At 39.8% G+C, this 18259-nt stretch overlaps 1 protein-coding gene across 1 annotated transcript in view; it reads right to left on the bottom strand.

Moving 5' to 3' along the window:
• CDC16 (cell division cycle 16) overlaps positions 1 to 17883 on the bottom strand; it is a 28679-nt gene extending 10796 nt beyond the window's left edge. Inside the window, exons 1-13 of the mRNA XM_077753949.1 lie at positions 17701 to 17883; positions 16203 to 16257; positions 16007 to 16104; positions 14981 to 15019; positions 14512 to 14652; positions 12888 to 13047; positions 11840 to 11931; positions 11223 to 11356; positions 10055 to 10134; positions 8956 to 9005; positions 7950 to 8023; positions 6023 to 6148; positions 110 to 262 (exon numbers count right to left, since the gene is read on the bottom strand). Coding sequence (XP_077610075.1) covers positions 110 to 262; positions 6023 to 6148; positions 7950 to 8023; positions 8956 to 9005; positions 10055 to 10134; positions 11223 to 11356; positions 11840 to 11931; positions 12888 to 13047; positions 14512 to 14652; positions 14981 to 15019; positions 16007 to 16104; positions 16203 to 16257; positions 17701 to 17748 — 1250 coding nt within the window. The 5' untranslated portion in view covers positions 17749 to 17883. The remainder of the gene's footprint in view (positions 1 to 109; positions 263 to 6022; positions 6149 to 7949; positions 8024 to 8955; positions 9006 to 10054; positions 10135 to 11222; positions 11357 to 11839; positions 11932 to 12887; positions 13048 to 14511; positions 14653 to 14980; positions 15020 to 16006; positions 16105 to 16202; positions 16258 to 17700) is intronic.
• Positions 17884 to 18259: the final 376 nt, after the last annotated feature.

Raw genomic sequence — 18259 nt, 5'->3', positions numbered from 1 at the left:
CATTTAAAGACAAAAATCTACTGAAGAGTCACTCATCACTTAAACTCTAGTCACTGGTTTTACTTCATTTACAGAAAGAAAACAGGATTTTGGGACTTGCAGCACTTACTCGCCATTCTGAAATGCGACCACACCAACCTCGTGCATAACAAAAGGGTCTTCCGGTGCAATGCTTAGCGCTTGGCCAAAGAATCTTTCAGCCAATTTTGAGTTATTAGTCAATCCGTATTCTAATCCAATGTAGAGCATTGGCAAATGACACCTAAAAATATTGGAGAATTTCACATATTCAACACCTAAAACTTTGTCATTCAGCAGAAATTACCTTACCAATTTCAAACCCTGTCTGCAAAATAACTTAAACGTAGCCAAAAACAATGTGATTACTTTTTTCTAACACTTCATTTACTAATACATAATACATGTCTAATAGGTTTTCAATCCTATTAGAATCTATCACTTTCAGACCTCTTCTAGAATCTCAGCAAGCTGCTGACTTATCTTTATTTTTCATCATCCTACAGTAAAAACAATACAAAACAAAACCCTCCTGAGCAGAAGGGCAGGTCTGTGCTCCTGTCTTCTTTCAGGATGCTAATGTCATACCCTTGGCCTTGACTGTCTTCCCCTCCTCTACTGATTCAGCACCATTTATCCTCTGTGACCTGTTCAAGTGCCCCTTCCCTGCGGGAAATGCTTCTGACTTTCTAAGCTAAATGGCTCTCCCTTGTGTTGATTCCTCTCATCTCAATTACTATCAGTTCTATCCCCAAGGAGTTCAAAAGTCTGTCATGTATACCCCATTTTCACATCCTCTGAAACAGTTCTAGCTACAGAGCAAGTACTAACCACTTCTTAACTGAATCTCTTGCCAGACTGGTAATTACATTAAAACAAACAGAATAAAATAATATTTTTTTTGAAGATGGATCTAAGAAAGTCTACAAATACTAACCAACTATTTGGTAGGTGCTTTGGTTTTAATCAAGAATCAGCTCAGGTGAAGAGGATTTACCTGGAGAAAGAACTTCCAAAATGGCCAAGTAAGGACCTCCAAAACTCTACACCATAGAAGCAATATCAACACTGCCTAATTGTCAAAATAAACTTTTCCGAACTTCGGAAGTTAACTAAAGGCTTACAACAATCTGAGGGGTGTTTACTCTAGAAAGACTGAAACATGCAAAGGCCCAGGAAACAATCGGCAATCCAGGGGAGTAGGGTGGAAAGCAGGCAACAGAAAGCAGGGACAAACAACAGATGCTGGATGTAATAGACAAACATTTTATTATTTATTTATTTTTTAGACAAACACTTTAAATAAGCGATTTTAAATATGTAGAGGGGCGCCTGAGAGGCTTGTTAAGCATCTGACTCTTGATTTAGGCTCAGGTCATGATCTGATGGTTTGTGAGATGGAGTCCCACATCGAGGTCTGTGCTAACAGGCAGACTCTGCTTGGGGTTCTCTCTCCCTCTCTCTGCCTTTCCCTCACTCACATGTGTGAGTGCATGCACTCTGTCTTTCTCAAAATAAATAAACATTAAAAAAATACAGTATGAAAGCAAAAACAAATATAAAATCTCAAGTTGAAAAGTAAAATAATGAAAAAAAAATTTCAGTAGAAGGCTCAACAGCAGTTTGAACAGGCAGAAGAATCAGTTAACTTGGAGTTAGGTCAATTGAGATTGCCCAGTCTAAGAAACATCAAGATAAAAGAATAAAGAAAAATGAACAGAGCTTCAGAGACCTGTGGATGCCACCACACAAACCAAAATACACACAATGAGAGCCCCAGAAGGCAAAGGGAGACAGTAAATGGCAGAAAGAATATTTGAAACTAAAGACTATTCGGGCCAAAACACCTCAACGTTCAAAACAAACAACAAACAAACAAATAAACAAACTCCAAACAGGATACTCAGAGACCCACACTCAGACAAATCATAGTCAGACTGCTAACTTTTAAGCAGGAAGAAACTACAACTAGTAACGTACAAGAGATTCCCAGTAAGATTAACACCTGACTTATAATCAAATACCTGGAGACCAGGGAAGGCATATCAAGGACATTCAAGGTGCTAAAAGAAACAGAGCGCCAACCAAAAAATTTATGTCCAACAAAACGATCCTTGAAAATGAGGGTGAAATTAAAACTTTCTCAGAGAAACAAAAAATTGAGAAATATTGTTGCAGACAAGAGACAGTGAAGAATGCCCCTCAGGCTGAAACGAAAAGACACTAGACAGTAACTCAAATACCACATTAAGAAAAAGGAATTTAGGGACTCCTGGGTGGCTCAGCTGGCTGAGCGTGGGACTTTGACTCAGGTCATGATCTCGCAGTTTGTGTGTGGGTTTGAGCCCCGCGTCAGGCTCTGTGCTCACAACTCAGAGCCTGGAGCCTGCTTCAGATTTTGCGTTTCCCTGTTTCTCTGCCCCTTCCTGACCTGCACTCTGTCTCTCTCAAAAATAAACAAACATTAAAAAATTTTTTAAAATAATTTAATAAAAGTAACCACATAGGTAAACATAAGACAGTACAAATATATTTTGTTAGCAATTCTTTTCTTCTACCTGATTTAACAGATAACTGAGTAATACAACAATTATAAATTTGTGTTGGGGGCTTACGATGTGTAACATGTAATCTGTATAATAGCACAAAGGAGGTAGAAAGGAACAGAGCTGCAGAAGAATGAAGTTTTTAAATACAACTGGAATTAGGTTGGAGTGGTAAGTAAGAAATGTATTTGGTCTTCCTCTTGCACCTAAAAACCCTTGCAGTTTCGTTAGTGACAGGAGTCTCTTTGTTATTCACAATGACCCCTTTTGATCACAACTGAGTTTATTATACTAACGAAGGTGACCCAGGGTAATGCCTTAAAACAGCCTTATAGGGGGCTGGTCACTAGAAGGACCAAGTGAGAAAGGGTGGGGGGACACAAAAGTTTCAACTGACTTCCAAGGAAGGGAAAGGCTGGAGATTGAGCTCCATAAAACTTCAGAACAAAGAGATTCTGAGCTTCTGGGTTGGTGAACACAGTGCAGTGCTGGAGTGTGGCTTACTTGGAAAGGGTGTGAACCCCTTCTATCTGGGTATTCCAGAATACCACCTTTATAATAAGCCAGAAGAATTAAGTAAAATGCCTTCCTGAGTTCTGTGGGTTATTCTAGCAAATCATCAAATCTCAGGAGAGGGTCATGGGAACCCCTGATTTATAGCCAGTCAGAAGTGAGAGTGGTCTGGGACTTACCACTGGCATCTGAAGTGGGGAGGGGCAGTCTTGTGGGACTGACTGCTTAACCCGTGAAGGGTCTGTACTAAGTCCAGGTACTGTCAGAACTGAACTGGCTTGTAGAAACCAGCTAGTGTACAGATAATCAGAGAACTGGTTGTTGGTGCTGGAAAGCACCCTACAAACTAGATTGTTTTAAGATGTTAATTGTGATCCCCAAGATAACCACTAGAAAACCAAACCAAAACAAAAGGCTCAAAAAATATACTATAAGGAAAAGCCAAGGAATTAAAATAGTATATTTCAAAATATCTAACAAAAAAGGCAGTAACAAGGAAGAAAAAAGAAAACATAAAAACAGAGTAAATGGTAAACACATTATCAGTAATTACATAACATAATAACACATAAAATTCCATCAGAAAGTAAGAAATTGGCAGAATGAATGTAACAATGATCCAACTACATATTGTCTGTAAGAGACCTACTTTACATTTGAAGACACAAGTTAAAAGATGGAACAAGACAGACCATGCAAACAGTAACATGAGAGAGCTGGTGTGATTATACTAATATCACACAAAATAGACTTAAGACAAAATCTGTTACCAGAGACAACGAAGGACCTCCTATAATAGTAAAAGGCTCAGTCCATTGAAAACCTAACGGAAACCCAAAATACATGTAGCAAAATCTGCCAGAATTGGAGGAAAAAGAGAAAATTCAACAATAATAGTTGTGGGGGTTCAACACCTCACCTGCCATAATGGATAAAATAACTGGGCAGAAGATAAACAAGGAAACAAAAGACAAGACCAACACTAGAATCCAATTAGACCCAAAGAATTACAGTACAACACTGTACCCTAAAAGAGCAGATCCTCAAGTGCACCTGGAACATTCTATAATAGACCATGTGATGTCATAAAATAAGCCTCAATAAATTTTAAAGGACTGAGATATATAAAATATGCTCTCCAACCACAATGGAATTCAATTAGAAATCCTAACAGAAAGAAATTTGGGAAATTCAAATAAGTGGGAATTAAACAACACACTCTTACATAACCAGTGGCTCTAAGAAGAAATCATAAATGGAAACTTAAAGTATTTATACAATTTCAAACATTTATCCAAACACAGGGAAATCAAGAGAATGTAGTTGTTCTCATGGGGAAGAATTGAAAAGAATGTTTCTCTTGATGAGCCGATTTGAAAATTTAGTTGAATATAGTTGGTTACATTGAGCAATTTTGTCACTGGTTTTGATCTTAGGTAGAAACTAACAAACAAATAATAACTATTCTGGGTTTGTGAGCACCCAGAAAAAAATAAATAAATAAAAAAGCACACTCTAGCCTGGGTTCATAAGAAACAACCCACGGTAATTTATGGAGACCTTTTCTTTTCTGCCAATTGACCAGACTGATAGATTAGTGGTCTTGGTAGACACAGGAGCCAAGTTTCAGCAAAGCACTGGAAAAGAAAGGTCTCACACATCTCAGTGAATTAGGTGAAGAATCACAGACTGGGTACTGAGGCCCATTTGGGTGGATCAGTAACTGCTGGAACAATCAACCTGGTGGCCTATTTCTAATAAAACACTGGTATTAGGCCTGAATTATATGTTACCACCCCGACCAAATGCATATGTAAAGCCCTATCCCACTTGGAGAGGCCTGTGAAGAAATAGAAAAGGTAAATCAAACCGAACAACATGACGTTCAGTACAGATACATATATGATCCCACTCCTGAATACTACAAGCAAACAAATTAATGTAGGTAACTTCTACTGAGTGCTTTAAGCATGTCAGACCTTGTTCCAAGTCTTTAATTGGTATTGTCTCAATTATTCCCAGGAATAAGTGCTACAATTACACCAATTTTTCAAGAGGGTACATACTTGGCTAAGATCACCAGGATCACCAAAAGTCTGACTCCAGACCAGCCCTCTGAACAACTGCACTCCCACTACCTCTCCGGAGACGGACACAGCTCACACAAAAGAACACTGTGAGGTAGGGCCAGCGCAAAGGTTAGGCAAGTCCAAAGCAAGCTGACAGGAGAGCTGACTCCCCTCCCCAAAGTAAGATACTATTAGGGTGCACTTACATCACTTAATATCAACCGTTTTAATATGGATATAAATCTAAAACGCTGGATGGGTACCTGGGTGGCTCAGTTGGTTAAGTGTCTGACTCCTGATTTAGGCTCAGGTCAAGATCTCATAGTCATAAGATGGAGCCCTGCATCAACTTCTGCACTCACAGCGCAGAGCCTGCTTGGGATTCTCTTTCTGCCCCTCCCTCCCCGGATCATGCACACATGTGTGCACACTCTCTCTCTCTCTCTCTCTCAAAAAAATAAATAAATAATAAGTAAATAAAATCAAGAACACTGTCAAATACAGTCCACAAGGCCTACATCCAATACCTTTTGGACATACACAGGATACAAATAACAGTATTTGCTCACAAATACTTTCATACCTGCATGAGAGGGAGCTTCTAATCCTCCTGTCTTCCCTCAGCTCAATTTCCTAGTTCCCTTCTGTACTGGTGAAAGTGAACTGCTAGGCCAAAATCACTACACCAGCCTCTTTTCCTCAATGTTCATAGTTATTTTACAATCATAAGTTACTAAGCCACCGAAAAGATACAAGTAAGATATTTTTGTTTAGTTCAGTGACCAAATGGCAACAGCAGTAATAACGGAATAATGGAATCGTCATTCTGTCAGCAAGAGCAACCCTTCATGGATCTCACCACGCGCTCTACCATACCCTTTCATAAGCTGTGCCGCGGTGAAGTAAGCAGCCATGGCTTGGTCATGCTCACTCTCCACAGCAAACGAGTGCCCGTACGCTACCCACGCAGGCCCGTAAGTCTTCTCAAGTGTTGTTGCTTTGCTGAAACAAGAGATACTCATTCTTGTTAATTTTACATAAACTGATGGATTCAAGGATATTAGAATAAAATAAATACATGACCTCTTAACATTTAAATACTTACATAACAATTGTTGTTAATCTCATTTGAAATAAAAGAATGCTTAATAGTACAAGCAAAATTTTAAGACATTTTAAGAGAGGCCCACAACTTATCAGGTCCAACAGCTGAACCCACTGGCACTCTGCATTTACAAATACAAATACACTCTGCATTTACAAACAGTATTTAATCCCGGAGCTTTGCCTCACTAATTGTGGTAGCAACAACCGTTTAATGAGGGCATATTTTATGTCAGGCATCATGTGAGATGCTTTATATGTATCACCTAGTAACTTGCAAGATAAAATCATTGTTTGCATTTTAAACATCAGGATCCTGAGGCTGGGAAGATTAAGTGACACCCTACGGACGGTGGCAGGAGCACCCTGGTTCTGCAGACTGCACTACACAGTCTTCAGCCGTCATAAGCAGTCTTCAATCAGCAGACACCGGTGACCCACAACAAGGAATAAAGAGAACATACCACAAAACAAGGAAAATATAAAGGATGAGATTCCCATTTCCCAGCATTTTATTTTCAAAGTTTTCTATCACTCAAATGTTCCTTGATTCACGTGGGGTCCATCACTAAACAGAGAAGCACAGTTCAGAGGAACTATCACAACTGAAGTATCTGCCTGCTCTTGGAAAAAGCGCAAGCAAGCTCTTCTAAAATGCCGAGCACTCAGCTGACCAGAGAGCTCCCTGTTTCTATCCTAGTGCAGGATCCCCAGGTGTCGTCCTACCAATTTTCCTAACAATCCTGGGATACGAGTATCATATCACTCCCATTTTTAAAGAAGAGAGGGTCAGAGATATTAACTTGCCCAAGGAATTATAGCTAGCAAGTGGCAGGACTTGCATTAGAATTCAAATCTATGTCCAAAGTTTATACACTTTCTCTTAGATCCACTTTCTGTTTTGTTCACGTGGATGAAAAAAAATCACACTTTTAGTATTTTAAATCTCTAGTAATTAATTCTTCACATACTAGACATTTTTCTGTACTTGAATAATTGAATAAAGTAGCTTTATCAGGCTCTGATTGGGCTGTACACAGAAACTTATATAAACCAGTTCACCATCATAAGAATTCTGTTTTACAGTCACATTTAGTGATCCTAATCTCATGCAGTTTCATATAACTTCACAAGTATTAACAAAAGAAGTCCCAAAAGTAAAAGGTGAATAGTATCTCTGTAAATGAAAAACAGGACCTTTCAAATTACTTTCTATTATTATTTCATATTTCTTCTCACTTATAAATAATTTACACATATCATAATTTCCTTGAGAACAAGGTCTACACCACAGACTTTTATCTCCCCTCATGACATCTTATAAAAAGTATGTAACTGGGACGCCTGGGTAGCTGTCAGTTAAGCAGTTGACTCTTGATTTGGACTCGGGTTATGATCTCATGGCTTGTGAATTCGAGCCCCGCGTCAGGCTCTGTGCTGTCAGCACACTCTGACACTTGGGATTCTCTCATTTTTTCTTGGTCACCTCCCTGCTCTCATGTGTGCATTCTCTCTCACTCTAAGATAAATAAACATTAAAAAAAAAGGTACCTAATTGATGCAACTGAACTGAATCTGAAAACAATTATTTATTCTTTCATACTGCTTTTAAAGTACTTGAATATTGTATTAAAATGGATGAACAAGAAATCCCTTCCTGTAGGCTCATTACAGAGGGAAACAGACCACAGATGCATACCTGAGGTATCTTCTGGCATGTTCATTTTTATGACCAACCATGAGATAATAGCATCCCACTGCAAACCAAGACACCTAAAAAGTTCAAAATTTACTGTCACCAAAGATGCTTAACTTGGAACTGGAAATCTCTAACATACTAGGCCAAAGGGTGGACTAGACGTTCCTTTACATGTTCTAGTTCAAGTTATTCTAGTTCAAGTTGGAAACTTCTCTGAGACAGGTTGTCTACGAGGGGTCCTAACTGAAAAAAGAACAGATTCGTCTGCAAGGTGCCTTCAATGATATCCCTGCGGCACTCGATACAAGATGAGGTTCCCTCACACCTAGTACAAACACCAGCCTGAGTCGTGTCCTCTCTGGCTCGACCCAGGTTCTTAGCACTGAGGAGGCTCGACCTCAGTAGCAAACTTCTCTTGCACTGGTTCTGCCTCTTTCTAAATTATTTTCACTCTGGCCAAGGGCAGAGATTCTTGGGTGAGGCTTAGGCTTTGATCCCTGACTTCTGTCTCTAGGGACACCGTTCCTGATTCAGTTTTAATTTCTGGGTCCGGTCCCAGTTGTGTTCCAAGGCAGCCTGGGAGACCCAGTGACCCAACCAATGCACAATTCAGTAAGTTATCCTGTACGGGCAACGTGAGAAAGCCACCAAGTAATTATCAGCATCACCTATAAGAGGGGAGAGTATGACTTTCACTTTCAACATATTATTTTTTCTGTTATGTCAAGTATATTAAAATAAGCATATATTATTTCTATAAACAGAAAAAAAGGATTTGTGTTTTAAGCTATTATTTTAAGATGCTTAAAAAAATACTTTCATGGACTGAAGAGTTAATACTACTTCTATTTACTATAGCACTAGGAGGTCCTCCTATAACACCTTAAACTAAACATCACTTACTTGAACTTAAATATAAGTTACTACCTAAACACGAGTTAGGTATTTTTTTAAAGTTCAGGTAAGAAAAAAATACCATAAGACAAAAGGGTTTACATTTACTTACGGGATTACTAGGATACAGATCCACCAATTTATGAGAAAGATAGAAAAGTTCTACATTAGAGGAAAAGAAAAAAAAGAATTATATCCAGTCACTTTTAAGGTATGACTTTCCTCTAGTTACAACTCTTCACAATCATACAAATTTATTCTCACAGTAACGATTTCATAGCTTTCTATTACCTAATAAAATATACAACTACTCAACTACTATATTGTTTCATTCACAGCCCCCCACCAGCCCCTTACCCCATAAGTGGACAATGAGTGCTTCTTGAGTGACTGGAAAACCAGATGAGTCTCTCGTGATAAAGCATGTCATGGTGCTTAAGAAGTAATTTCAAAGCTCTTCACTTATCTTAATAACGGAGATCTCTGATTCTGTGCCCTTATTATGGACCATCTTAACCACCCACAACCAATTTGAGTGACGAAACTTTCAAGATCAGCAAGATGATTTCTTCTTGAGTAATATGTAAGTCCTAACACATCATGATGAAGTTTCCTACGTATAGACTTGGATTCATTAGACCAGGACAGCTGGAGTGGCTGCATTTCCAACAAGCTTCTAGGAGACAGGATGCTGCTGGTCCACAGACCACACTTTGAACAGCAAGGGTTTGGAATTGGGAGTGTTTGGCTTTTTAAACTCCTGACAGAGCTCACTCTTCAGTTTAAAAGATTTAAGGGCAAATACCATCCAAACTTAACTAAATTGTTCCTAAAATGTTAAGATATAGGAAGCACAAGCAAAAAATCTGCCCCCTTCCAGTTTCTAAACAGTTACTGCCTATTGTCTATTAGTTTTCTTAGGATTTTACAAAAAAAAAGAGAAAAACTACCCACCAATATTCTAAAGCTTATATAAGTTAAACCACAAACTACATTTGAGAAAAGGAAGCAAGGATAAACAAACACTGTTCTGTTAGGGTAACAGAATTGACCCTCAGTCACTTTGATATGCTTTTCTTAAACTAGCTGTTACTTTTGTTGGAGAACTCAATTATATTGTCAATTATCCAGGATTTGTGAGACAAAATTTCAAGAGTTACAGAAAACTTTTTTTGTCCTAACAATTATTATTTTAATTTTTAAAAATTTACCATTTGCTTTATTCAGCTCCACAAGTGTCCCTATATGTACAGGTAAACAGTTTGCATGGAAAGGATCTTTCTCCATTACTCTGAAAGTCAAAGCAACACATTCACTATGCCAGAAGCAATACAGAACAGAACATAACACATTAAAATTAGCTATGTTACACAGTCATTACACCATTATGAAAAATACTGTGGGTTAAATACTTTTTTTACTTTCTTCACCCATTATCTTCAGGTTGGCTCAGTTAAGGTAATGATTATCTTATAAATGAAAGGGAAATTTCTGGTTTATTTAGAAGGAATAAAAATAAACACTATCACACATACTTAATTTAAATCAAGGGAATTATAAAATAAGCAGTCTAATTACTAAGAAGGATTAAAAACAATATGAAATATTAAACAGATCGTAAGTATTTGTCATTTAATATTTTTGTGAATTCAAGGATGTTAAGCAATCCCCAAGATCTGTTAAAAACAGCATATCTGGGGCGCCCAGGTGGCTTAGTCGGTTAAGCATCCGACTTTCGCTCAGGTCATGATCTCGCGGTTCGTGGGTTCGAGCCCCGCGTCGGGCTCTGTGCTGACTGCCAGCTCAGAGCCTGGAGCCTGTTTCAGAGTCTGTCACTCCCTCTCTCTCTGACCCTCCCCTGCTCACGCTGTCTCTCTCTCTCCTAGAAATAAATAAAACATTAAAAAAAAAAAAAACCCAGCATATCTGATTTAGCTAAAAGACACGTGTGAATCATATGCACTGGAAAACTGGTATGGTAGCAGGGGTGGGGGATGGGGGGAGATGGCTTAGCTACTTAGTAAGACTGATTGAGCACCCAGCATCTACAGGATTTGAAGAGTCCCTATTTTAACAAAGAAAGGACTTTATGACACTATGTGCCAGAATGAGATTTTCAAATTTGCAAATTGTAAAACACTGAGATGAGGGACATGTCTATTCCCAAGGTAATGGAATAAACCTGCAAATGTCCATAAACCTGTGCCCGGAAATTGCTTTTTTAAGACAATAGTAACCCCCCCTAGTAAACTGTGCAAACGGTTAAGGCTACTTTAATTATCACGTTAGTTCAAACTTATTCAGAAAGCAGTCCTGCACAATTAGGGAAAATGGGAATGGATTCTATGCTCCTACACAGAAATGAATGGATATACTCACACAGAAGTAAGCTTGTAGCACATTTTAAAGTCACAGTTATAATAATGTCTTTCAGCCAAAGACACTACCACATCCAGATTCTCTTGCAGACCATCAACAGACTCGGGAAGGACAGTTTCACTGGGTTTATTATACTGCAACAGAGAAAGATAAACATGAACCCAAAGTGCAGCACAAATCAAATGGCAGACTCGATCTGGCCCAAGGGCTCAAGGGTTTACACAGGGCAGGTGTGAGCCTCTGGGGATCTAACTTCCTATCTTATCAGCCCTCCTCTCAATTAGCTGCATTCTCTTCTCAATTTTATCACAGAATTGCAGGGTAGGAAGTATTTTACAAATTAGAAGTTCAGGAAGCATAAGAAACAAATCCTCATTTTCAGACACGATCCCATTTATGTGATAGTTCAATCTTTTAGCATAAGGAATCCCTAGAAGAAAGACATGCTTCTGGAAGCTTTTTAAGGAATCATATCATATATTTCAAGTAATCTAAATCTATTCTTACAAACGTGCTAATAAAAATTAACTTTTAAAAATTTAACGAATAAAAGAATAGATGCCAAATTTAGTAAAATAGTTACATGAAGAAAATACTAACTTTGTGTTTTTACTCACCTTTTTTAATTTGTTCTCAAATAGAAAGCGTAGCAATTCCTGTTCTTCAGTACAGAGCTTGCTAAGAGGTAGTGACTCGAGTAGTTCTTTTTCTTAAAAATGTTAACAGAAAACAATGTCCTCACAATACTTATGGGGAAAAAGAGTCATCAATGAAAAATATTCTTCTAAAGTTCTTGGTCTAAGTAAATCAAACTCAAAAGAGAAAAATTAAAAAATCAGAATATACCTGAAAACCTAAGACACGGTTTCCAGACCCAAGTGATGAGCACTACCCGGAGGGCTGAGCCATGAAGCCTTTTAGGCGATTCTGGTCACCACCCGATACAAGAGCCACCAGGCCAGTTTCCACCGCAGCAGTGCTGACACTCTGTGTGGCTAATTCTCTGTCATGCTGGGCTCCCACACACCACAGGACGGTCAGCAGAATCCCTGCCCTCTGCCCACTAGATGCCATTAACAACCTCCCAGTCCAATCCCCAATTCATAAAAATCAAGTGTCCCTAGGGCACAAAATCAACCTGAGAACTACTGCACGAGACTAAAATGTGCTTGAACACCATTAATAATACGATATCCCCATTTTCTCGGTTTTTTGCATGTATCACATCGCGTTATTGCTGACATACTAGGTCTAAGGCTCTCAGCCCGAGTTACACCTTAGGGTCATCTGAGAACTTTAAAACATCAGATGCAAGGGCCCTACTGCCAGAGATTCCATGCCACTTCTCTGGAGCTGGGACCTACACACTGACGATTTTAAAGCTCCTTGGGGTTTGAGGTGAAGCCACGTTGGGCATCTCTGAATCAGATACTGAGATCTTGGTTTATACTACCTCAAGTTACTTCTCAAAAAGATGACCTCACCGCATCATAACCCCTAAAGATTCTGTCAGCAAAGGGCCCTGCACAATCCAGCACTGTCCTCTGCAATGTGCTTCAGGTCTGCTGAAACATGCATAGTCTGCTCTTGACTCTACAGATTTCAGAGAAAAAAGTCCAAACAATATTAATTGTGCTAAACGTGAAAACACCTGAGTTTCCAAACCTTCTTGGGCTGTCAACATGTGGTGTGATGTTAAAAGATCAAATGCTTCAAAACAGTAGGCATCCAGCTTCAAAGCCTCTTTGTAGCTATAGGTAGCTAGGGCTCGGTTATCCAGAGCATCATAGATTTTCCCTCGTAAAAGACAAATAGAACTCTTTATCTGTTGGAAAAAAATGAGTCACATACTAAATCAATACTTATAAATTTAAGTTTTTATCAGAATGACCTATTATCTTAAGGCTGAGACTTGTCTTTACGTCTAAAATAATTTGTTCCATCCCAACTGTCAGACAGTATAAATGAACAGAAACAGGAAAGCAAAGGAACACTTCTCTATCTTTCTTAGGCTCTCTTCACTTCAACAATCTTTATAACTGTAGCACCTGTCACTGATACTTGGTTCCTTATCTGTTCTGTCTCCAAGAGGGTACAAATATGAAATCAAACTCAGACAGTTTCATAGGCAGATCGCAATGAAAGGATCTTAGTAAACACGGAAAACTGGCAGCAACAATGCACAGTGGTTAGGGTCATAACTTGTAGCACTGGACAGACCTGAGATAAAACCCCAGCTCTGATGTTTACTAATGACCCTGGACAAGTTTCCTTTCCTCATCTAACTTACAGGGCCCTGTGGGAACCAGCGCTAGTTCTCTGCAAAGCTACTACATGTAGGTGTTCAAAGAGATACCACCTCACCACTGCCACTAACAAGAGGATGCAGGCGGCAATCCAACTTAGATTCTAGACTCTAAACCTCAAGAAATATGTAACTAAACCTAAAGATGATCCAGAGATGGGCAGCTAAAACTGATAAAGGGATGAAGAAGATTCATCATAAAATCCAAACCTAAAAATAATAGAGGATATGATGAGAGAATCTTACACCAATGCAGTATCTTACGACTTATAAAAATAAATAAATAGATAATTTCATAAAAAATAATAATGTATTACAAATAAATCATGCATTTCTTAGCAGGTGAATTAATGGTAAGCAACCCAAAAATAATAATGGTAATATCAAACTCCCTCACGAAAACGTTTATTAGCAGAAAAATAAATGTGCTTCTTAGCACATAAATAGATATCTCAAGAAGGCTGTTAAAAAAAAATAACAGTCCAGATTAGTAATCTGAGTGTGAATGTCATTTATTATGTTACATTATATAATCTCTGCTAACAAGGAATTTGTGATTTCAGGCAGATATGAAGTATACGAATGGAAATAAATAAAATAACATAAATAGTAACACCAAACCACTCCCTGGAAAGAAGCAAACTATGGTAATCAAGGTTTCCTGGGGGTAGGTATCTAAACACAGTAAGAAGGGGAAAGGTTATTCCATCTGTGGGAGTAATTTAAGGCATCAAATATGAGAAGAAAGATTTCAAGTCAGCCTACTTCAGATTCAAGCACATGAGGATGTAACTACAGCTTCCAACTAATGACTCAGAAATGTCTTGGAGTCTTCTTGCATTTCGATGGCAAATTAAATAAGGTGGCGACCAAACTGTTTTAACATGGTTATGCTCAAGTAAAAGAAAGTGGTTTATGTTTGGCATGTTGCGTGGGTAATTCTTGCTGATGTTACTGAAGCATGCTTACTGCAGCACTACTTACCGAGGACTGTGACATTTCCCAGTCATTGGAGGGGTCTTTCAAGCCACTTTCATCCTTCAAGTATTTCTCAAATAGCCTTTTGTTGATTGGCTCCTCCATATCGAGAATATCGAGAGCCTGCTGATGCTCTTTCGCAGCGTACTGTGTAAAACCAGAAATACTGTTTGTCATCTACCACTTCAAACACTACATGTACACGCGTATACTGTAGACTTTAAAAAGGTAATAAAATTTACCCGATCATTACTTAGATTTAAAATGTAGAGCTTAAAATTTAAAATTCTAAAGCAGAGTTTTCTTCATGCGTGTCAGATTCTGGTAAATGGAGAATCAATATTTTATAGCCCACAATACTAAAGAAGAAAACATTTCCTCATGAACTACTTTACTAATCTCCCAAGCTCCATTCTGTATAACAGCAACATAATTCAACTTTTACCAAGAAAATTAAAATGGAGAGCATACTTACATGGCACCTAGCTGCAAGGTAGCGACATGCTTCATACAGCTAGGAAAGAAATCCATCTATTAATGGGGTTATAGCAGGAAGATATAAACACAGTACTATGTAAGACATAAACTATATAAACTCCGAAAGAACGGCATAAAAAGTACTAGCTAGTTAAAGAAAACATGTGCAAGGGACAGAAGTGGAGGAGCTGGCCAGCATTCTAGGCACTGAGCATGAATACTCATCACATGTCTATGGAACTGCAAGTAGTCAGCATGACTGGGGTACATGTTACATACATGTTACATGTACTGGTGGTGGTGGTGGTAGGTTTGACACAGTCTGGAGAGAAATCATAAAGGACCTTTGGTGCCTATTAATGCATCTGATTTACCCTGTAGATGATAGGAAATCACTGAGTGATACTGTCAGTGCTAATAATTAAGTCTGTGTTTCTGTGTTTTAGGAAGACCACTCCTGTGATAGTTTAAAAGACAGTTAAAAAGAGTCAGGGAAAATAGAATTGGGAAAGATGTTATTAAAGAAAAGAGATAAGAGGCTAAAACAAAACAGATAAAGGCCTGACCTGTATGAGCAGTAATGAGATGGAAAGGAATATCCATAATTTCAGAGTTATTTACAAAACAGAATTTTCAAAACTGAGTGACTAGATCGGGGGACAAAAGTGACGGAGATTAGAAATAAGAAAATTTCTCTGTATATTCAATAAGAAAAACTGAATCCTTTTAAATAATTTTGACATTAAATCTAATGACACTTTTAAAAATTACTACCTTTTATTTTTTTTTTTAAGTTTATTCATTTTGAGACAGAGAAAGTGCAGAGGAGGGATAGAGAAAGAGGGAGAGAGAGAGTTCTGTTAGCGCAGAGCCCAATGCAGAGCTCCAACTCACAAACCGTGGGATCATTACCCGTGCTGAAACCAAAAGTCAGATGCTTAAACAACTGACCACCCAGGTGCCCCTGATCTAAAAACATTTTTGAAAAGCTTTGGGAGGCTTTAAAGTTCACACAATCACTTACTTTGTCCAGTTTTCGTGACCGAAGTGCATGAGCTGCTCTATGATACTGTGCTGTCAGGTAAAGACACTGAGCCAACCAATAAATGTCCTGGGGTTCCTCTGGAAGGAAAAATCACGTAAACTGTCAGAGGTACAAGGAAAAATAGAAAAGTTTTTAAAATATAGAAATCAGAAAAAAATTACAAGTTGTCACTTACCATGAGAGAGTGAAGCTACTTTATCTGCCCAAAATAAAGCACTTTGATACTGTTGCTGTAATAAAAAAAAAAAAAGAATAACTGTCCTGTTATTTCAATAGTTTTAAACAGATATCTAATATCATTAGAATGTTATATAAGTCAACATTTTAATATAATTTTTTACATGTAGCAAGGGTCTATCGATCACATGTCCATTTTACATTTCAATTAGGTGAGTTTTGGTTCAAAGTGACAAAAACATTATTGTAAGTTCTTTTATACACACAGCTCAAGAAGGTAGGATTTTTTTTAACTTCCACCTTGTAAAAACGTATGAGCAGGTATCTAAAACAGCACATAATTTAAACAATTATTTTGCAGTTATCTCCTCATTAGCAATGGTTCTCAGCCTTTGTACAGTTCTTGAATACAAACTGGGAACTCTGTTACCAGTTAATCTGGGAAAAGGAATGCTTATGGACTGGTTACAAATCTGCCCAATGTAAGTGCCCCTAAGGTAGAGACCGGACCGGTCTCATTCCTGGGTGGCTCAAGGTTCTGTTGGTGGTTTCAAGCCCCAGGCGGGGCTTTGCGCTGAAAATGAGGGCCTGCTTGGGATTCTGTCTCCCTCTCTCTGCACCGCCCCCCCTCCGCTAGCGCTGTCTCTCAAAAAATAAATAAACACTAAAAACAAACAACTTCGCCTTGTGGATAAAGTAATGCTGATGATTCTGGAAACACTTCCCAAAAAGCTGTTGTTCATTCCTGGGCAGTGCAGGAATACAGATAAAATTAACATGAACTTTTTTATTAAAAAAATTTTTTTTAAATGCTTACTTAATTTCGATTGGGACAGAGGGCGAGCCCGGGAGGGGCAGAGAGAGCAAGGGAGACACAGAATCCGAAGCAGGCTCTAGGCTCTGAGCTGTCAGCACGGAGCCCTCCCTATGCAAGACTCCCAACTCTCGTGACCCGAACGAACTCACGAACTGTGAGATCATGGAAGTCCAAGGCTCAACCGAATGAGCCACCCACGGGCCCCAACATAAATTCTTTAAAGTACTGATGTGACACAACAGGTTTATTTGTATCTTTATTCACTTAAATTCTGCCAAATAAGAATTACAACTAAACTTATAGAAAATTTTCCATTAACTAAACAGCCACTCTGAAATTCCCCTCCTAAAATAATCCTTCCACTTCCAATGAGCACTAAGTTTGTACTGAGCAACCACTCTGCGCCCAGCAGTTAGGACGCTGCAGAGCCGGACTCAACACGTGCAAGGCTCGCGCTGCGCTTAGGCGGCCTGCGCTCGGGGTTCGGCACCCTCCTAGACGCGGAGAGGGCTGGGGCACTGCGTCCCTCTCTTCCGGGGTTTTCCCCAGAGCAAAAGCACAGGCCCCGCAGGACAGTGCGCCAGCAAGACCCTGACGACAGCTACCCTGCGGACAAGGGCTCGAGCGCGTTTGCCTCAACGAGCCCCGGGGCCTGTGCTCCCCGGGATGGGCCGCCCACCTGATCCAGGTACTGCCGGACACGCTTCCGCAGCCGCTCCAGATTCATGGCGGCGCGGCCGGGGAGTCTGGCAGAACGTGGTCCAACGCCCCGGTGCGTGGTCCCCTTCCCGCTGCCGGCCAGGCCCGCCAGAGCCAGCAAAACAGCCGCCAGCACCGGGTCCGGCGCTGCCCGGGATCTTCCGCTCCCTCCTAGACCCCGCCCCGGAAGTCCTTTGCAAAGGCGTTCCCTCCGGCTTCAGAGACTGGGGGCGCGCTGATGGTTCCGAGGCTCTCCCTTGGCCCATGGGTGGCCGGGGTTTGGAGATCATGGACCCCTTTCCCCAGACTGGAGGGCTCTGGTCGCGCAGCCGGTTGTTGGGTCCGGCGCCGTTCGCTCATCAGCTCGTTCTGAGGGGCGGGACGCTCAAGGCCGGCAACCGGGTGGCAGCAGAGGGGCCAGCCTCCCTGATCGCCGCGGGGGTCGCCCCGCTGCCCCGTCACGTTGTCTTGCGGCGGAACCCCTAGGCAGAGGAAGCCGTGACCAAAAACGTAAGAGCCTTAAAATGGCTGGCCAGTTA

The sequence above is a fragment of the Crocuta crocuta genome, unplaced genomic scaffold (genome assembly GCF_008692635.1).
Source record: "Crocuta crocuta isolate KB4526 unplaced genomic scaffold, BGI_CrCroc_1.0 scaffold31, whole genome shotgun sequence".
Lineage (NCBI taxonomy): Eukaryota > Metazoa > Chordata > Mammalia > Carnivora > Hyaenidae > Crocuta > Crocuta crocuta.
The sequence above is the reverse complement of the archived record's forward strand: the minus strand, read 5'-3'. Positions and strand labels throughout refer to the sequence as shown.